General features: G+C 43.9%; 1 protein-coding gene across 1 annotated transcript in view; it reads right to left on the reverse strand.

The window, feature by feature from the left end:
- LOC116352879 (sec1 family domain-containing protein 2-like) overlaps positions 1-17,451 on the reverse strand; it is a 68,208-nt gene that overhangs the window by 9,095 nt on the left and 41,662 nt on the right. Inside the window, exons 2-3 of the mRNA XM_031833512.1 lie at positions 11,324-11,469; positions 2,007-2,127 (exon numbers count right to left, since the gene is read on the reverse strand). Coding sequence (XP_031689372.1) covers positions 2,007-2,127; positions 11,324-11,469 — 267 coding nt within the window. The remainder of the gene's footprint in view (positions 1-2,006; positions 2,128-11,323; positions 11,470-17,451) is intronic.

A 17,451-nucleotide genomic window follows, 5' to 3' on the forward strand; every position in this document is an offset into this window, starting at 1 on the left:
CATACACACCTTCACCTAGAGTGGATCTACACATGCACACCTTCACCTAGAGTGGATCTACACATACACACCTTCACCTAGAGTGGATCTACACATACACACATTCACCTAGAGTGGATCTACACATACACACCTTCACCTAGAGTGGATCTACACATACACACCTTCACCTAGAGTGGATCTACCCATACACACCTTCATCTAGAGGGGATCTACACATACGCACCTTCACCTAGAGTGGATCTACACATACACACCTTCACCTAGAGTGGATCTACACATACACACCTTCACCTAGAGTGGATCTACACATACACACCTTCACCTAGAGTGGATCTACACATACACACCTTCACCTATAGAGTGGATCTACACATGCACACCTTCACCTAGAGTGGATCTACACATACACACCTTCACCTAGAGTGGATCTACACATACACACCTTCAGCTAGAGTGGATCTACACATGCACACCTTCAGCTAGAGTGGATCTACACATACACACCTTCAGCTAGAGTGGATCTACACATGCACACCTTCACCTAGAGTGGATCTACACATACACACCTTCACCTAGAGTGGATCTACACATGCACACCTTCACCTAGAGTGGATCTACACATACACACCTTCACCTAGAGTGGATCTACACATGCACACCTTCACCTAGAGTGGATCTACACATACACACCTTCACCTAGAGTGGATCTACACATACACACATTCACCTAGAGTGGATCTACACATACACACCTTCACCTAGAGTGGACCTACACATACACACCTTCACCTAGAGTGGATCTACACATACACACCTTCACCTAGAGTGGATCTACACATGCACACCTTCACCTATATAGTGGATCTACACATGCACACCTTCAGCTAGAGTCGATCTACACATGCACACCTTCAGCTAGAGTGGATCTACACATACACACCTTCACCTAGAGTGGATCTACACATGCACACCTTCACCTAGAGTGGATCTACACATACACACCTTCACCTAGAGTGGATCTACACATCCACACCTTCAGCTAGAGTGGATCTACACATACACACCTTCACCTATAGAGTGGATCTACACATGCACACCTTCACCTAGAGTGGATCTACACATACACACCTTCACCTAGAGTGGATCTACACATACACACCTTCACCTAGAGTGGATCTACACATACACACCTTCACCTAGAGTGGATCTACCCATACACACCTTCACCTAGAGTGGATCTACACATACGCACCTTCACCTAGAGTGGATCTACACATACACACCTTCACCTAGAGTGGATCTACACATACACACCTTCACCTAGAGTGGATCTACACATACACACCTTCACCTAGAGTGGATCTACACATACACACCTTCACCTATAGAGTGGATCTACACATGCACACCTTCACCTATAGACAGGATCTACACATGCACACAGTCTTCTGAGAAGTCTCCTCTTAACGGTAAGGTAGACAGTGAAAGCGCATTATGTTCTCTCCAGACTAGAGGGTGTACACAACATGTGTTTTATGGATAAAGCTTATACTGTAAAGGTACAGAGGTCTTATAGAAAAGTATGGAGGGTGTGTATAGGATGACTATGGAGATTGTATGGTTCAGAGAAAGTTACTTTGATGGTATGGACTTTCTTGGTTGGCTGTCTGTTTAGGTCTTCATTTCTGTGAAACTAGGCCATGTTAGCACAACCAGTCTAATTCTCTATGCAGGCCAGTCACCAGTTTAACTAATACCAGACGTGGGGAAGTCAGACTGCTGGCAGAAAGGAGTCTGTAGTGTATATACCTTACCCACAAGCCCAAATCTCCATATCCTCTGTGCCAAATCTACATAAAGCTCTGGCCCAATCTCCATATCCAACATATCTCAGCCAAATATGACCCTTTCATAACTAGACCTCTCACGTGTGTGTGTGTGTGTCTCTTCTGTGTGTGTGTGTATATGTGTGTTGGTTCAGTCTCTCAACTTCATGAACATACTGAAGCCAGTCTTGAGCAGGCCGGTGAGGCCTCCAGACATGTGTTCTACGTCGGGACACCCAGGTCTGTCTGGGTGGAAGATCTCCTCCAGAACCTGTCTGAGGAATGGACGGCACGTCACCTGGAGAACACACAGGAACACAGAGGAACACAAAGGAACAGGGACAGTCAAAACATATGAATCATACTTCACTAGTTAGCGGCTGAAGATTAAAAGCCTGTTCCCAGTCCTGTTGCTTTGTCCTTGTGAGTTATGACATATTGACAACAAAGTGGATGGGGAGCGATATATAGCACAGGGACTGTGATATGGTTGTTTATTGAGTGGTACTGTGTATTAGGTCTTTGTGCTAGTTAGGTAGCTGTGAGTTGTGTCTGTCTGGGTTGTTAGAATAAAGAAAGAGGGTTTGTGTGTGAAGAACCCTCATCAGTGTTGTGACCAATGTGGTACAGTATATACAAACCCTGGATTGCTAATGCTATGTATTGGCCAATTAGAATATTTGAAGCCACCGGCCGCCATATTGGTACTCCCCAGAAGGAGCAGTCCTCCATAGGAATCAAGGGAATTCTACAGTATTTCAATCAAATGTTTCAAGGACAAAATCAAGTGTATTTTTGTATTTCTTTGTTGAGGTGGGGACAGTAATATTAGTAAAAAATGTTGAACTGAATTTTAAATAATTAATTAAGGTGTATGTAATAGAATATACTTAGCAAAAAAAAAACTATGAAGGAGAGCCAAGATGGCTGCACGGCGGCTTCAATACAGCTCCCTGTCAGCTTCCAGGGTTTATGCACATCATTGGGTGTGACCCTCCAGTCCCCTCCATTACTGGATGGATGAGAGATGCTGTGATGTGATTAACTATGAAGGAGATTTATAAACCCCTCACCTCTTTAAGGCAGGCCTCTCATTGAATTTAGGATGGTCCATGCAGATGAGATGATGGTATTGAGTTGTTTATAAAAGGGTCATTGTTGCTCGGGATGAAAATAACTTGTTTTCAGTTATAAGCCAGTGTGTTGTGGTGGGTATTTTTTTATTATTTTTATTTTACCTTTATTTATACAGGTTCTTTCTCATTGAGATAACATCTCTTTTCCAAGAAATACCTGGTCCAATAGCAGCAGGGGAACAACGTTTCAGACAAAACAACTTACATACACTAACACAGTGCTTCTCAATTATTTTCTGTTACGCCCCCCCCCCCCCCCCCCCCCTAGGAAGAAGTAAACATTTCGTGCCCCCCAGCTCTCCGCCGCGACTGAAAATAGTATCATTTGTCTATAAAATTGTTATAAGTACACCTCTGCATAACATTGTATCCTTATTAACATTAAAGATAACAAAAAAATAAAAAATAAAGAAATATAGATCAACTTACAACAAAGAATAACTTTATTAACATTGTTTTTTAGTCTGTAACAGAAAAGACTTAAAGTGCATCAATTTGCCTGAAATTTAAATAAATATAATCAAATATAAATATAATCAATAAATAATATTACATTTAAATTGACCAGCAACATTAACTCAGGAGCACAATATATGAAACACTTTGATCTATAAAACAAAAATGAATAAAAACAATTTGTGCTGATTTTTTAAAATCAAAATGAGGAAGTCAGGATTAATGGCTACAATGAGCACGTTTTGCAGAGCACAGCTTTTCGAAGCGGGGTTTGAAGCATGATACTGCAATTCTCAGCTCCTGCTCAGTGTTTAGCTGGGACCTGTACTTGGTCATCAGTGCAGCAACAGGAGAGAAGCCAGTCTCGCAAAGATAAGATTGCAAAAGGAAGAATAATGCCCATGGCCCTCTGCCCTAAGAGTGGATACTGCCTCTCTACACTCAGCCAGAATTCACTCAGTGTCTGTGATGTGAACCTCAGTATCAATGTGGAGTCAGACGTCATATCAATTAACTGGTCCTCCTCTGCAGAGCTGAAACCAGTTGGAGCTGGTGCATTGAAAGGCTCTCTCACCCAGTCATATTGGGAACTGTTTTCAGGGAAGTACTTTTTAAAGAATCCCATCAGTGATGAAATATGCTCCTTAATATATGGAATCACTGAGGTGGCATCATAGTCAGTAGTGTCAACAAATTCATGCAGGTTCTCGAATGAATCAGTATTTCCTTCATCAAGTCGCCTGCCCCACATTGCAAGCTTTCGAGTGAAAGAGCTGATCTTGTCTGTGACCTGAGGGGGGTGTTTATCTTTCCCTTGAAGCTGTAGATTTAGTTCATTTAGCTTTCCAAATATGTCACTCAGGTAGGCCAGTTTTGCCAGGAAGTTCTCATCACAAAATGTTTCTGTGAGGTCATACTTGTGCTCCTGCTCCGAGAACATTCTTATCTGCTCTCTGAGCTCAAAAACTCAGGACAAGACTTTTCCTCGTGACAGCCACCTTGCTTCACTGTGAAACAGCACAGCTTGATGTTCAGCTCCCATCTCCTCACAGATAGCAGAGAAAACTCTTTTAGTGGTCTAGTCTTTATAAAATTGACTACACCTACAATGTCAGTCATAACCTCACTTCATTCAGAGGAAAGGTGCCTTTGATGCCAGTGCTTCTCTATGTATAACACAGTGTGTCCACTCAGCATGAGGTGAGGCCTTCTTGATGAGTGCCCGAAGTCCTTTTCTCATCCCTGCCATGGTCTGTGCACCATCACTGCAAACACCAATGCAGTTCTCCCATTTTAGCCCATTCTCAGTCAGGAAGCAGTCCGGCATTTTGAATAGCTCTTCAGCTGTGGCTCTGTCTCTGACATATTTACAAAAGAGTAGATCCTCACACAGGGAGTTTGTCATGTCAAAACGTACATAAGAGATAAACAAACAGTCTTTGTTGCTGTCAGTTGCTTCATCGAACTGTAAGGCAAAACGTTTGTCTTTGAGTTTATCTACCAGCTGTTCTTTAAGATCGTTAGCAATGTCATTTATACGTCTGGCGACAGTGTCATTGGACAGAGGGATAGTTTTTATTTTTGCAGCCCTTGCATCATCCAGCATGACAGAGACCATGTCTAATGCTGCAGGCAGTATCAGCTCCTCTGCTATGGAGTGGTTTTTGTTGCACTGAGCAATTTGGTTCGCCACCTTATATGATGTTAACAGTGCTCGCTGGTTTACTGAAGTAGCATTCACAAAGCGGGACAATTGTTGGCAATATTCTGCACGTTTTCGCTGAAAAAACTCAACCGGCATATCAGCGTGATTGGGGTGTAATGTCTTTAAGTGATGCCTTAATTTATTTGGCTTCATGCTGTCCGCTGCCTCATATCTCCTCGTCTCCCACCGTAGTCACAGTGAAGCCAAGCTCTACATACGCTTCCTCATATCTCCTCGTCTCCCACCGTAGTCACAGTGAAGCCAAGCTCTACATACGCTTCCTCATATCTCCTCGTCTCCCACCGTAGTCACAGTGAAGCCAAGCTCTACATACGCTTCCTCATATTTCCTCGTCTCCCACCGTAGTCACAGTGAAGCCAAGCGCTACATACGCTTCATCATATCTCCTCGTCTCCCACCGTAGTCACAGTGAAGCCAAAGCGCTACATACGCTTCCTCATATCTCCTCGTCTCCCACCGTAGTCACAGTGAAGCCAAGCGCTACATACGCTTCCTCATCTTAGCTTTCGGGAGACTTACGTTTGTCTCATTATCTCCGTCTCTCTCCGCCTTTCTTTACACCCCTGTTAAATCTTTTTCCATGGTGTCTCTTAAGGGTTTGTTATCTGCACTTCATATCTCCTGCTCTGTGCTGTGTGCTCTTGTTCGGTGCAAAAAAAACCTACTCCCTGCGGCAAAAAAAGCATGTTCCCCGGGGTCACACGCGCCCCCCCTGGCATCGCTCCGAGCCCCCCCAGGGGGGCGCGCCACACTATTTGAGAAGTGCTGCACTAACACAACATTAAACAAAACTATAAACACACATACAGTACAACAATTACATATTACTTTAAAAACACAAACATCTTGACTAAAAACAGCTGTCCTGAAGAGAATTACACTCTTCTATGATATATATATATATCGATCAAGTGTTTAAACTCCACTAACGAAACTAGATCATCACATTTTAAAATGTTCAGGAGAGAATTCCAGGACCACGTAACTAAAAATATTTCTACCATGACCTGTTCTAATTTTTGGTACTGTTAGAAGCAAATCAGAATGGGACCGTAATTGATATTTATTTACTGACCTGACTAAAAAAGAACAGAGATAATTTTAAGCAATATGGGTAAATATACATTTACCCAATATAAATCAGTGTATACCAGTGTTTAAGCCTACGCAAGGTCAATGACGACCAGCCAACAGCGTTGTAGAGATCACAATGATGTGTGATCGTTTCTGATTTGTAATGAACCTGAGGGCTGCATGATACACTGAATCAAGTTCTCCCAGGGTAGTGGTTGAGGCCTGCATATATATATATAACATCACTAAAATCTAAAACTGACAGTAATGTACATCGTACCAGCTCCTTCCTGGCCTCAAAAGAAAAACAAGCCTTATGCTGGTAACAAAAACCTATTCTCAGCTTGAGCTTCCTTATCAAGTTCTCTACATGCACAGTGAAGCTCAGATTATCATCAACCCACACAACCAAATATTTGTACACTTAAACTTGCTCTATAGTATGTCCAGCCAATGTAGCAATGACATGATTTGTAACATGCCTGGCATTTGAAAATACCATGCATTTTGTTTTACCGAATTTAGAACCAGCTTTAAATCATACAGATTCTGTTGTATGATGTTAAAGGCTCTTTGGGCATTTTCAAAAGCTAAAGATAAACTACCACCACTTGAATAAAGAACAGTATCATCCACATAAAAATGAACATTCGCTGTTTCAATAAGATATTGTAAAGGTAAGGTATGGCTCAAGACAAGTGTTTGTGTGTTAAGTGTTTGTGTGTGTGTGCGCTGATGACCTTGGTCTGGAATAGCCTTGTTGATTAGTGCACTGTGTTGAGTGTTGTTGAGGCTCATACACTGATTGCACAGCCGGGCATGTCAGCCAGGCAGGCTGTTAGGCTGTTCGCTCGGTAAATATGGCTGAATAGTCAGTGCGACGTGACCTAACCTGCTCCACCAAAACACCCAACCGCTGCAGGCAGGGCATTCCGGTTAATCCTGGTAGAACAACACGCCCCTACAGATACACACCCAGGAGGTGTACATTTCTCAAGCTGCACACGTCATCACTGCCCTTCTAACACACACACATAGGCGCAGGTGGCAGACATGTACACACGCTCATCAACACGACTCGGAGAGGAAGAGTTCGACGTTCTTCATTTAATAGCCCTTCGAGAGATATATTTATTCTACATTTATTCTATCCTTGCACACTAAGAGCACTCTATCCCTTCAACACGCTACTGCATTCAGTTCAAAAGTTCAACCCCAAAGTGCTGGGAGTGACGGAGAGGGCACTTTGAAAAGACCTACATAGACACAGTTATCGTCATGCTGTGTTGTCGTCTTAGGTCTCTCTTTATGCAGTGCTGTGGTGTCTCTCTTGGCGTGGTGTGTGTTGAGCCCTATATTGCACCTGATAAACACAATACTCAAGAATATCGCTTTCAGAGAAACATAGATAAGAGAGAGGAAAAACAAGAAAGAAAGAATGAGTGAGAAAGAGAGAAAGGGAGAGAGAGTGCAAGGAAGAAAGAGCAGAATGAATTGAATGAAGGTTTAATCTGCCCAGCTACCCAGGCCTATAAAGCTGTCCATTTTTAGATTACAAGATAACCAGACCAAGGATTCAAGATGGAGTTTTTTATGTGAGAGAAGTTCCCTAAGTGAACAATGCAGCCCCAAAGTGTGGCAGAGCTTTATGAGAATACTCTGAATAGCAGGGATTTATGAGAATACTCTGAATAACAGAGCTTTATGAGAATACTCTGAATAGCAGGGCTTTATGAGAATACTCTGAATAGCAGGGCTTTATGAGAATAATCTGAATAGCAGGGCTTTATGAGAATACTCTGAATAGCAGGGCTTTCAGAAAAGGTAGGTTATCTACTTTTGGTAAGGGGCTGCACACACGTATGCACACAAACACAACTACACACACAGCAACCAGTATCAACACAGAGCAAATGGTTCCATCCTCCTCTGCTTGACTCAGGTATGACACAGTAATATCCAGGTACAGACCCACTTCTGCCCCTCAGACATGGCCTCTTCACACCTGTCAAAGTTCATACCAATTAATCAGCCTCACACCATCAGCCCTGCTCTCTATCTAATGAAGTGACTCTCCCCCTGTGACTGACAGCCCGCTCAGCCATATTAGGCAGGGCGGCTGGGAGACTGACCTTGTTATATGTTGGTCTTTTAAAAACCAACATCGAGCGCTTCAACTTACCCACACAACTAGAGGTCAGCTCATTGAGCATACACAAACCAACCTGGGAGGAAACACATGACTTACTCATCTAAACACACATAAACACAAACACAAAGAGAGAGAGACACACACATTGGCCTACGCGTTCAAATGAAACAAACAAACAAACCAATTCATTCATCTCCCCATCCACCAACAAGACAAAAACAGTCCTTTAATTCCTTCAGCTTAAGTCATCCCACTCCGGCCTCCCATGACATTTGAATTGAATTTCCCTGTTACTAATATATATTCATTCCCCCTGGATCTCACCTACTAAAGAGGAGGATAAACAGACCATCCACGCAAAACACCCACACCATCAACAACCGTATAATGAAGTTTAGAATGATTTGGTTTAATTAGTTGATATGAGTTACGATATGCCATGTATTTGTATTTTTAAAATGTTATATTCAGGCTGAATCAGCCCACTAAACGTTGATCTAGGATCCGGAGTCCCACTTTGTTATTTTGCTGAGTGCTTCCTGACGAATAGACGGACCTTCGTTTAGCCCCCGGATTAATAAGAGTCTTGTCAGACTCCTCAGGGAGAGTGGTTACTATAGCAATGGAAGAAAAATATGACTTCATATGAGATGAGCAATGCCACTGCAACCTTCAAACCAAAACCAATATCCTCTCTACGCTTCTCAGAAGGGAGTTGTGCGTGTGTGTATGTGTGTGTGTGTGTGTGTGTGTGTGTGTGTGTGTGTGTGTGCACAGATAGACTAAATTGATAGGTCTTCTTGGAATTATCTCCCTGTTGCGGTCAATTTAGTTTCCCTTTTTACTTCCCCACTCCTTGACCTTGAGATGGACAAGAGAGCGGTAATGAAATCACTGATGAGTCCTCTTCAAGCCGTCCATCCCAGTCATATGCTACCCTTCTACCTCCCTCTGGGCTAATTTAGTGAAAAATCTGTAAATATAAATAAATATATATATATATACACATATAAATAAATAAATATATATATACACATATAAAGATATATATATATATACACACACACACACACACACACATATATATATATATATAAATGGTGTGTATAGACAGTATGGATAGTATATGAATAGAAAAGGTGTGTACAGCAGTAGTTATATAGGGGTGTGTGTGTGTATGTGCACACTTTGATGTTCAGTTATGAGAGTAATATAATTCCTGCTCTATTCAATAAAGCTAATACGTATAGACACACGTGACAGAATGTGTGCAAAAAAACTAAACGCCAGTGTGTGCATGTTACAATGGGAATCACATACCGTACTGATTCATTTGACTGAAAGAAATGTTGAGATGATGACTTCCGCAACATATTTATGAAATAATTATGTCAGCCTATATGATGCACACTTTAGTAAAAAAAAACTTTTAAAAACTTGACAATGGTGACAATGTGTTCTGTGCAAGAAGACATTTCTGCCAGCCCAAAGTCACGCAATGTTCCCAGCCTGCCTCCGAAGGCCTCGACCCCCAAACTACCGTTTAAAACACGTCACACTCCTTTAGTGCGTCTGACAGAGTCAGAGAGATTGACAGACAGGAACAAACAGAGCCGCGGAGACCTATTATAAAATGTGCCATGACTTAGGAAGACGAGTAATTCTGACCCAGCTACTGAAGGATCATTACTACGTGTCATTTTGTACAACATGTAGGTCCTACTTCAGCACATAAATCTGTCTCTGTCTAGGTCAATGTGCCCTTTGTCTCCAGCGTGAGTGTGAGTGTGTGTGTGTTCTTCAGTGTGGCACAGTGTGAGAGAATATGAGTGTATGCAGGCAGGTACTCAAGCCTATGTACTTAGAAACCTGAGCACTGGCAGTGGTTAGATTTGACATTGTGTTCTTCCACGCTGAGAAAAAGAACACGACTCTAAAGTGTCTGAAAAAAATAACCTAATGATAAAATGCCTCTCTCCCTCCTTGCTTTGGCACTGTTTGGTGCCAGCAGAACACCGAGACCTAGGATGCAGATAACCAGATGGGGGGGGGGGTTAGATTTTTCAACAACCTGAAGTAAACATTATAATACATAACTCTTTTTGAGTGTAAAATCAAGACAATTCCAAGTGTGAAGGTACTGTCAGAGGTATTACAAGCAGATGGGAGTGCAATATACATCATGGAATATGTCATTCACAGGTACAGTGTGTGTGTGGCTGCCGGCCTGCAGTGCCCTCCTCCAAACAATAACTCCCCCTGAAGAGGAGGAAGACGGTTTGTGTGTTACACAAGATACAGAGTTCCAGGGACAATGTGCCACTCTGACACTGATGCGAGAGACTCATTCAGAAGGCTGTGGCTCTGACGCAATTTACCGGAGGTGGCTTCAGGCAGTGTCATTTCCCACAAGGGTGTGTGTAAAAGGGGGCAGGAGAAAAGGGAGAATAATTGTCTTAAGTCTGTGGAGATACATACTACATCGGTGTCACAGGAGGCTGCTGAGGGGAGGACGGCTCATAATAATGGCCAGAACGATGCAAATGGAATGACATCAAACACCTAGAAACCATGTGTTTGATGTATTTGGTACCGTTCCACGAATTCAGCTCCAGCCATTACCACGAGCCCATCCTCCCCAACTAAGGTGTCACAAGGCTCCTGTGATGTATGTATGGGCAGAAAATGAATGAATAGTTGAACAGCTGAATAGACAAATGGAGATAGCCCCACATTCTGCACATTGTGGACAGAAACTCACTACTAGAAAATATAACAGTAATGTGTTCTGGAGGATGCTGTGGAGGCGTATGAGGTGTGTTAGTGAGGGATTGGGTTCCACAGTCACCTCCGAACAAAGAATGCCTGTCTGATGTAATCCAAGACTGTGAGGGCGACCGCCGACACCGATGGCGTTGTTGAGTTGTGGGTCGTTGTGCAACTGACTGACCTGATGTACTCCATCGCTGGCTGTGTAGACGGGGGTGAACTGTTTGAGGTGGTCTCGGGCATGGCTCAACTCTTTGAGGGTCTCAAACACCCTCTCCACTGCTGTATGGGCCCTCTCCATAGTCAGCTCCTCAGGATTACCACACCCTAGGGAGGGAGGGAGAGGGAGAGAGAGTTTACACTCTCATGCAGAATTCTAGTCATCAAGCATCTCTCTCAGAGACGGACAGAAAGAGAACACATTTTCTAGTTTCTAATGAATGAACTAGATTACCGCAGTAAAGCCAGGAGAAGGAGTACAAGTGGCCTTTTATTTACCACAGAGAACCTAATGTTTATTTATTTTTACTTAACCTTTATTTAACGAGGCAAGTCAGTTAAGAACAAATTCTTATTTACAATGACGGCCTACGCCAGCCATTCCCTAACCCGGACGACGCTAGGCCAATTCTGCGTCGCCCTATGGGACTCCCAATCACGGCCGGTTGTGATACAGCCTGGAATCGAACCAGGGTCTGTAGTGATGACTCTAGCACTGAGATGCACTGCCTTAGACTGCTGCGGGACTCAGGAGCCCCTGTGGCTCCACAGGAGCCCCCTGTGGTGGGCAGGGGTAGGTAACGTTGACACCTGTGTCTCTCCCCCTGCTAAGGAATTTTACATGAACATTTTAGTCATTTAGCAGACGCTTGTATCCAGAGCGACTTACAGGAGCAATTAGGGTTAAGTACCTTGCTCAACAGATTTTTCACCTAGTTGGCTTGGGGATGCGAACCAGTAATCTTTCAGTTACTGGCCCAACGCTCTTAAGCGCTAGGCTACCTGCCGCCCTATGGAATGTGGTTGCCATTGGTTAATGAGAAGACAGAAAATACATATACAACCAAATGAGGAAGACAGCCACGCTCTACTCCGAGAGACAAACACCTGGGATGAATACTGCTACATACTGCAGACGACAGCATCAGGTCTACTGCCAAACAGTACAATTACATAAGATCATCTGGGTTTTTCTTCTCCTAATGGAACAGTTATATACAGTGCATTTGGAAAGTATTCAGACCCCTTGACTTTTTCCACATTTTGTTACTTAACAACCTTTGGTCTAAAGCAGATTCATTGATTTTTACTCCCTCATCACCAGTTAAAAATCAACAACAACAACAAAATAATCTTCGTCATTATGGGGTATTGTGTTTAGATTGTTGAGATTTGTTTTAATTGATATACATTTTAGAATAAAGCTGTAACGTAACAACATTTTGAAAAAGTCAAGGGGTCTGAATATTTCCCAAATGCACCATATGTAGACTACTAGCCTAGAGGTCAGAGTTCAGCCCAACAAAGCCTCCATATCAATTGAATACTTTTCTACTACTGTCCCAGAGTTCAGGGTTTCCTCCCTAATAGGAAGACAACTACTGACCAACAGATGAACACTGTGAATTGACTTCCTGTGAGCTCAGAGCAGAGAGCAAACCAATATAAACCCAGTAAACCCAATGTACCGAACAAGATAATTGGCTAAAAACAGTACATTGCAGTGATCTGGAGAAGACCAGTCCAAGCCATTCTGTTGTTTTTCTTAATGCAGATTGAACAACTTTCGAGGGTTAAGTGAGCTGCCTGTTTTCTTGCTAGATAAGATTGTCCAGACAGCTAGACTCTGACTGGGTTTTCCATCAAACCATGAAACAAAAGCAAAGCACTTCTTTTAACCTTATATAACTAAATTTAAGAACCCCCTCCCTCTTTGGGAGAAAGCACATAAGTACATTGTGTGTGTGTGTGTGTGTGTGTGTGTGTCCCTTTATGTGCAAGTGTGTCTACAGGCAAAAATCTCCATTCGCCATTAAATATTCATAAAACTTCTTCCAGAAGAAATCTCTTTGGTTCAAGCTTGCCAAACAAAACTGAACGGGAGTTTATGCCCATGTACGAATAAACCGACTTGAACATTGGGATGATTTTGCCCAAAACGCCCTCTGAAGTCTGTAGGATCTGTAATTTAAATCAACAGCGCAGGCCAGTTGTATTTTGGTCCGATCTATTTCGGAGAGTGGGATGTGTCCACATGCACTCCAACATCAACACAGAGAGATAATATACACAAAGTGACCTGACTCACTGCCAGGACTGTCAGGATTTCATCTGTATTATATAATGGTTATTGTTAGGTCCTTCTCCTCCAAATAGAGATGATATCATATTTAGCCCTAGCGGGTGTGTTGATAGCAGTTGCTCGCTATTGGAATGTAAAGCGTCTCGCTCTGTGGCTCTCACTTCCCCGTCAGACGGCTGGGTTAGCTCATAGGAAAACAGCCCTGCTCTCCTATCAGATGGACAGCAGTGTGAAGAGAAAGAGGGTCAGATGTGGGCTTTATCTTTCCAAAACAAGAACATGCATGTAAGACGGCTTGCACAGGGGAGGATTCTTGCAAAACTACTTAAAAAGTGTGAGTGAGAGTGTGTGTGTGTGTGTGTGTGTGTGTGTGTGCGTGCGTGCGTGCGAGCAAGCGAGTATAAACTCCCCCCAACGTATGCTAACCAGCAACATTGACGGTTAGAACGCCTGACTCACAGTTCAGATAAACTCACACTGACAACCCTAGGGGATGCATCATAGCCATGTCATTCTGCTATAGTGAGGGTGTCAGCATGTATATCGTGAGGGTACTGTGATGGGGGTTGAGGGAGGATGTAGAGCGTGAGAGGGAGAGGGAGGAGGGAGCGTGTGTGGAGCGTGAGAGGGCTGGTTGACTGGTTGCCAAAGCACACATTGCTGCAGGTCTGGAGCTGACTGCTGGCTCTGCCAGGACAGGACACAGTCTGTGGTTGAGATGTTGATCATGCCACTGCCACGGAGCCCACGCCACGGCACCAAGCAGCCCAACCCGACCCAGGTGCTGCTTCTCTGACAACAGCTAGGTGGAATGAAATGTCCATGGCAGAACGCTATGCTGTCTGCCTCTCAGGTAACTCTGGGACAGATCTACCCCAGAACTAAGCACTAACATTAGTGTGTGTGTGTTTTGTTACAATTCTGTGTTACTTATGCATGCATAATCATGCATATGAAAGTGTCTTTTTTATTCATGTTTTTTTGTGTAACCAAATCTTTATTAATTTAGTTGGCACTACACAAACTCAAAGCATTGATCACCATGATCATGCCACAGAGCCAGAAAGAAACAATAAATGTAGCAGGTAAAGAAAATAAGAAAATAAGTGAGCCTCCACCCCCAACCTCCCACCCCATTCCCCCAACATGTCTCCATCCAACCTCCCACCCCATTCCCCCAACATGTCTCCATCCAACCTCCCACCCCATTCCCCCAACATGTCTCCATCCAACCTCCCACCCCATTCCCCCAACATGTCTCCATCCAACCTCCCACCCCATTCTCCTAACATCTATTTATCCATCCATCCATCCAACCACACACCCCATCCCCCAACATGTCTCCATCATCCAACAACCCACCCCATCCCCCAACATGTCTCCATCCATCCAACCACCCACCCCATCCCCCAACATGTCTCCATCCATCCAACCACCCACCCCATTCCCCCAACATGTCTCCATCCCACCACCCACCTCCCACTCCATTCCCCCAACACGTCTCTATCCAACCACCCACCCCATCCCCACAATATGTCTCCATCCAACAACCCACAACATGTCTCCATCCAACCTCCCACCCCATCCCCACAACATGTCTCCTCCCTTTCATCTACACTGATTGAAGTGGATTTAACAAGTGACATCAATAAGGGATCATAGATTTCACCTAGATTCACCTGGTCAATCTATGTTATGGAAAGAGTATTTTCAAACGACTAAACAACTGTTAATTTAGAACCACTCAGTGTACAAAACATGATGTTCTCAAACCATTACTGTCCACGATATCGGTAAGGGTACGGATTACACATTTGGACCATTTGTGTGTGTTTGTGTGTGTGTGTGTGGGGGGGGGGGGGGGGGGGGGGTATATACTGTTTTATAAATTGTAAAAAATAAAAAACACATACAAATAAACAGAGTCAAGTATATTTGTCCAGGCCTCAATTGTTTCTTGACTGGTACCATTCATTCTGACTGTCGATAATTATAAAGTTATACCTTCTAATAGTAACTGTATCCACTGGCGAATTGGGAGAGAGTGAGGTGATTGCCATCTAAGACCAAACATATTTCTCGTGGCAGTGCTGCCTGCCAGCAGTAATGGTCTCTGATGAATTTTGTAACTCTTTCCCAGAAGCGTTTAACTGCAGGGCACGCCCACGTCATATGAAGAAAAAGTTCCTACCTGATTTAGGGAACACAGTGAACAGTTGGTAGTTGGGGCCAATTTAATCCTAAAACGTTTCCTTGGTGTAAATACAGTCTTTTCCACTTAAAAGGTTGTTCAGATTCTCTTAGATCTGTGGGCCATACTTTTATAATGGCTAGCTCAGAATATGAGCTTTCCAAAAATGTAAAAATATATATACACTGCTCAAAAAAATAAAGGGAACACCTAAAATAACACATCCTAGATCTGAATGAATGAAATATTCTTATTAAATACTTTTTTCTTTACATAGTTGAATGTGCTGACAACAAAATCACACAAAAGTTATCAATGGAAATCAAATTTATCAACCCATGGAGGTCTGGATTTGGAGTCACACTCAAAATTAAAGTGGAAAACCACACTACAGGCTGATCCAACGTTGATGTAATGTCCTTAAAACAAGTCAAAATGAGGCTCAGTAGTGCGTGTGATCTCCACGTGCCTGTATGACCTCCCTACAACACCTGGGCATGCTCCTGATGAGGTGGCAGATGGTCTCCTGAGGGATCTCCTCCCAGACCTGGACTAAAGCATCCGCCAACTCCTGGACAGTCTGTGGTGCAACGTGGCGTTGGTGGATGGAGCGAGACATGATGTCCCAGATGTGCTCAATTGGATTCAGGTCTGGGGAACGGGCGGGCCAGTCCATAGCATCAATGCCTTCCACTTGCAGGAACTGCTGACACACTCCAGCCACATGAGGTCTAGCATTGTCTTGCATTAGGAGGAACCCAGGGCCAACCGCACCAGCATATGGTCTCACAAGGGGTCTGAGGATCTCATCTCGGTACTTAATGGCAGTCAGGCTATCTCTGGCGAGCACATGGAGGGATGTGCGGCCCCCCAAATAAATGCCACCCCACACCATGACTGACCCACTGCCAAACCGGTCATGCTGGAGGATGTTGCAGGCATCAGAACGTTCTCCACGACGTCTCCAGACTGTCACGTCTGTCAAATGTGCTCAGGGTGAACCTGCTTTCATCTGTGAAGAGCACAGGGCGCCGGTGGCGAATTTGCCAATCTTGGTGTTCTCTGGCAAATGCCAAATGTCCTGCACGGTGTTGGGCTGTAAGCACAACCCCCACCTGTGGACGTCGGGCCCTCATACCACCCTCATGGAGTCTGTTTCTGACCGTTTGAGCAGACACATGCACATTTGTGGCCTGCTGGAGGTCATTTTGCAGGGCTCTGGCAGTGCTCCTCCTGCTCCTCCTTGCAAGGCGGAGGTAGCGGTCCTGCTGCTGGGTTGTTGCCCTCCTACAGCCTCCTCCACATCTCCTGATGTACTGGCCTGTCTCCTGGTAGCGCCTCCATGCTCGGGACACTACGCTGACAGACACAGCAAACCTTCTTGCCACAGCTCGCATTGATGTACCATCCTGGATGAGCTGCACTACCTGAGCCACTTGTGTGGGTTGTAGACTCCGTCTCATGCTACCACTAGAGTGAAAGCACTGCCAGCAGTCAAAAGTGACCAAAACATCAGCCAGGAAGCATAGGAACTGAGAAGTGGTCTGGTCACCACCTGCAGAACCACTCCTTTATTGGGGGTGTCTTGCTAATTGCCTATAATTTCCACCTGTTGTCTATTCCATTTGCACAACAGCATGTGAAATTTATTGTCAATCAGTGTTGCTTCCTAAGTGGACAGTTTGATTTCACAGAAGTGTGATTGACTTGGAGTTACATTGTGTTGTTTAAGTGTTCCCTTTATTTTTTTGAGCAGTGTATTATAGAGATCAGTCCTTCAGGAGCCCAGATTATTTATTTATAAATCCCATCATTG

Source organism: Oncorhynchus kisutch, linkage group LG10, assembly GCF_002021735.2.
Source record: "Oncorhynchus kisutch isolate 150728-3 linkage group LG10, Okis_V2, whole genome shotgun sequence".
Lineage (NCBI taxonomy): Eukaryota > Metazoa > Chordata > Actinopteri > Salmoniformes > Salmonidae > Oncorhynchus > Oncorhynchus kisutch.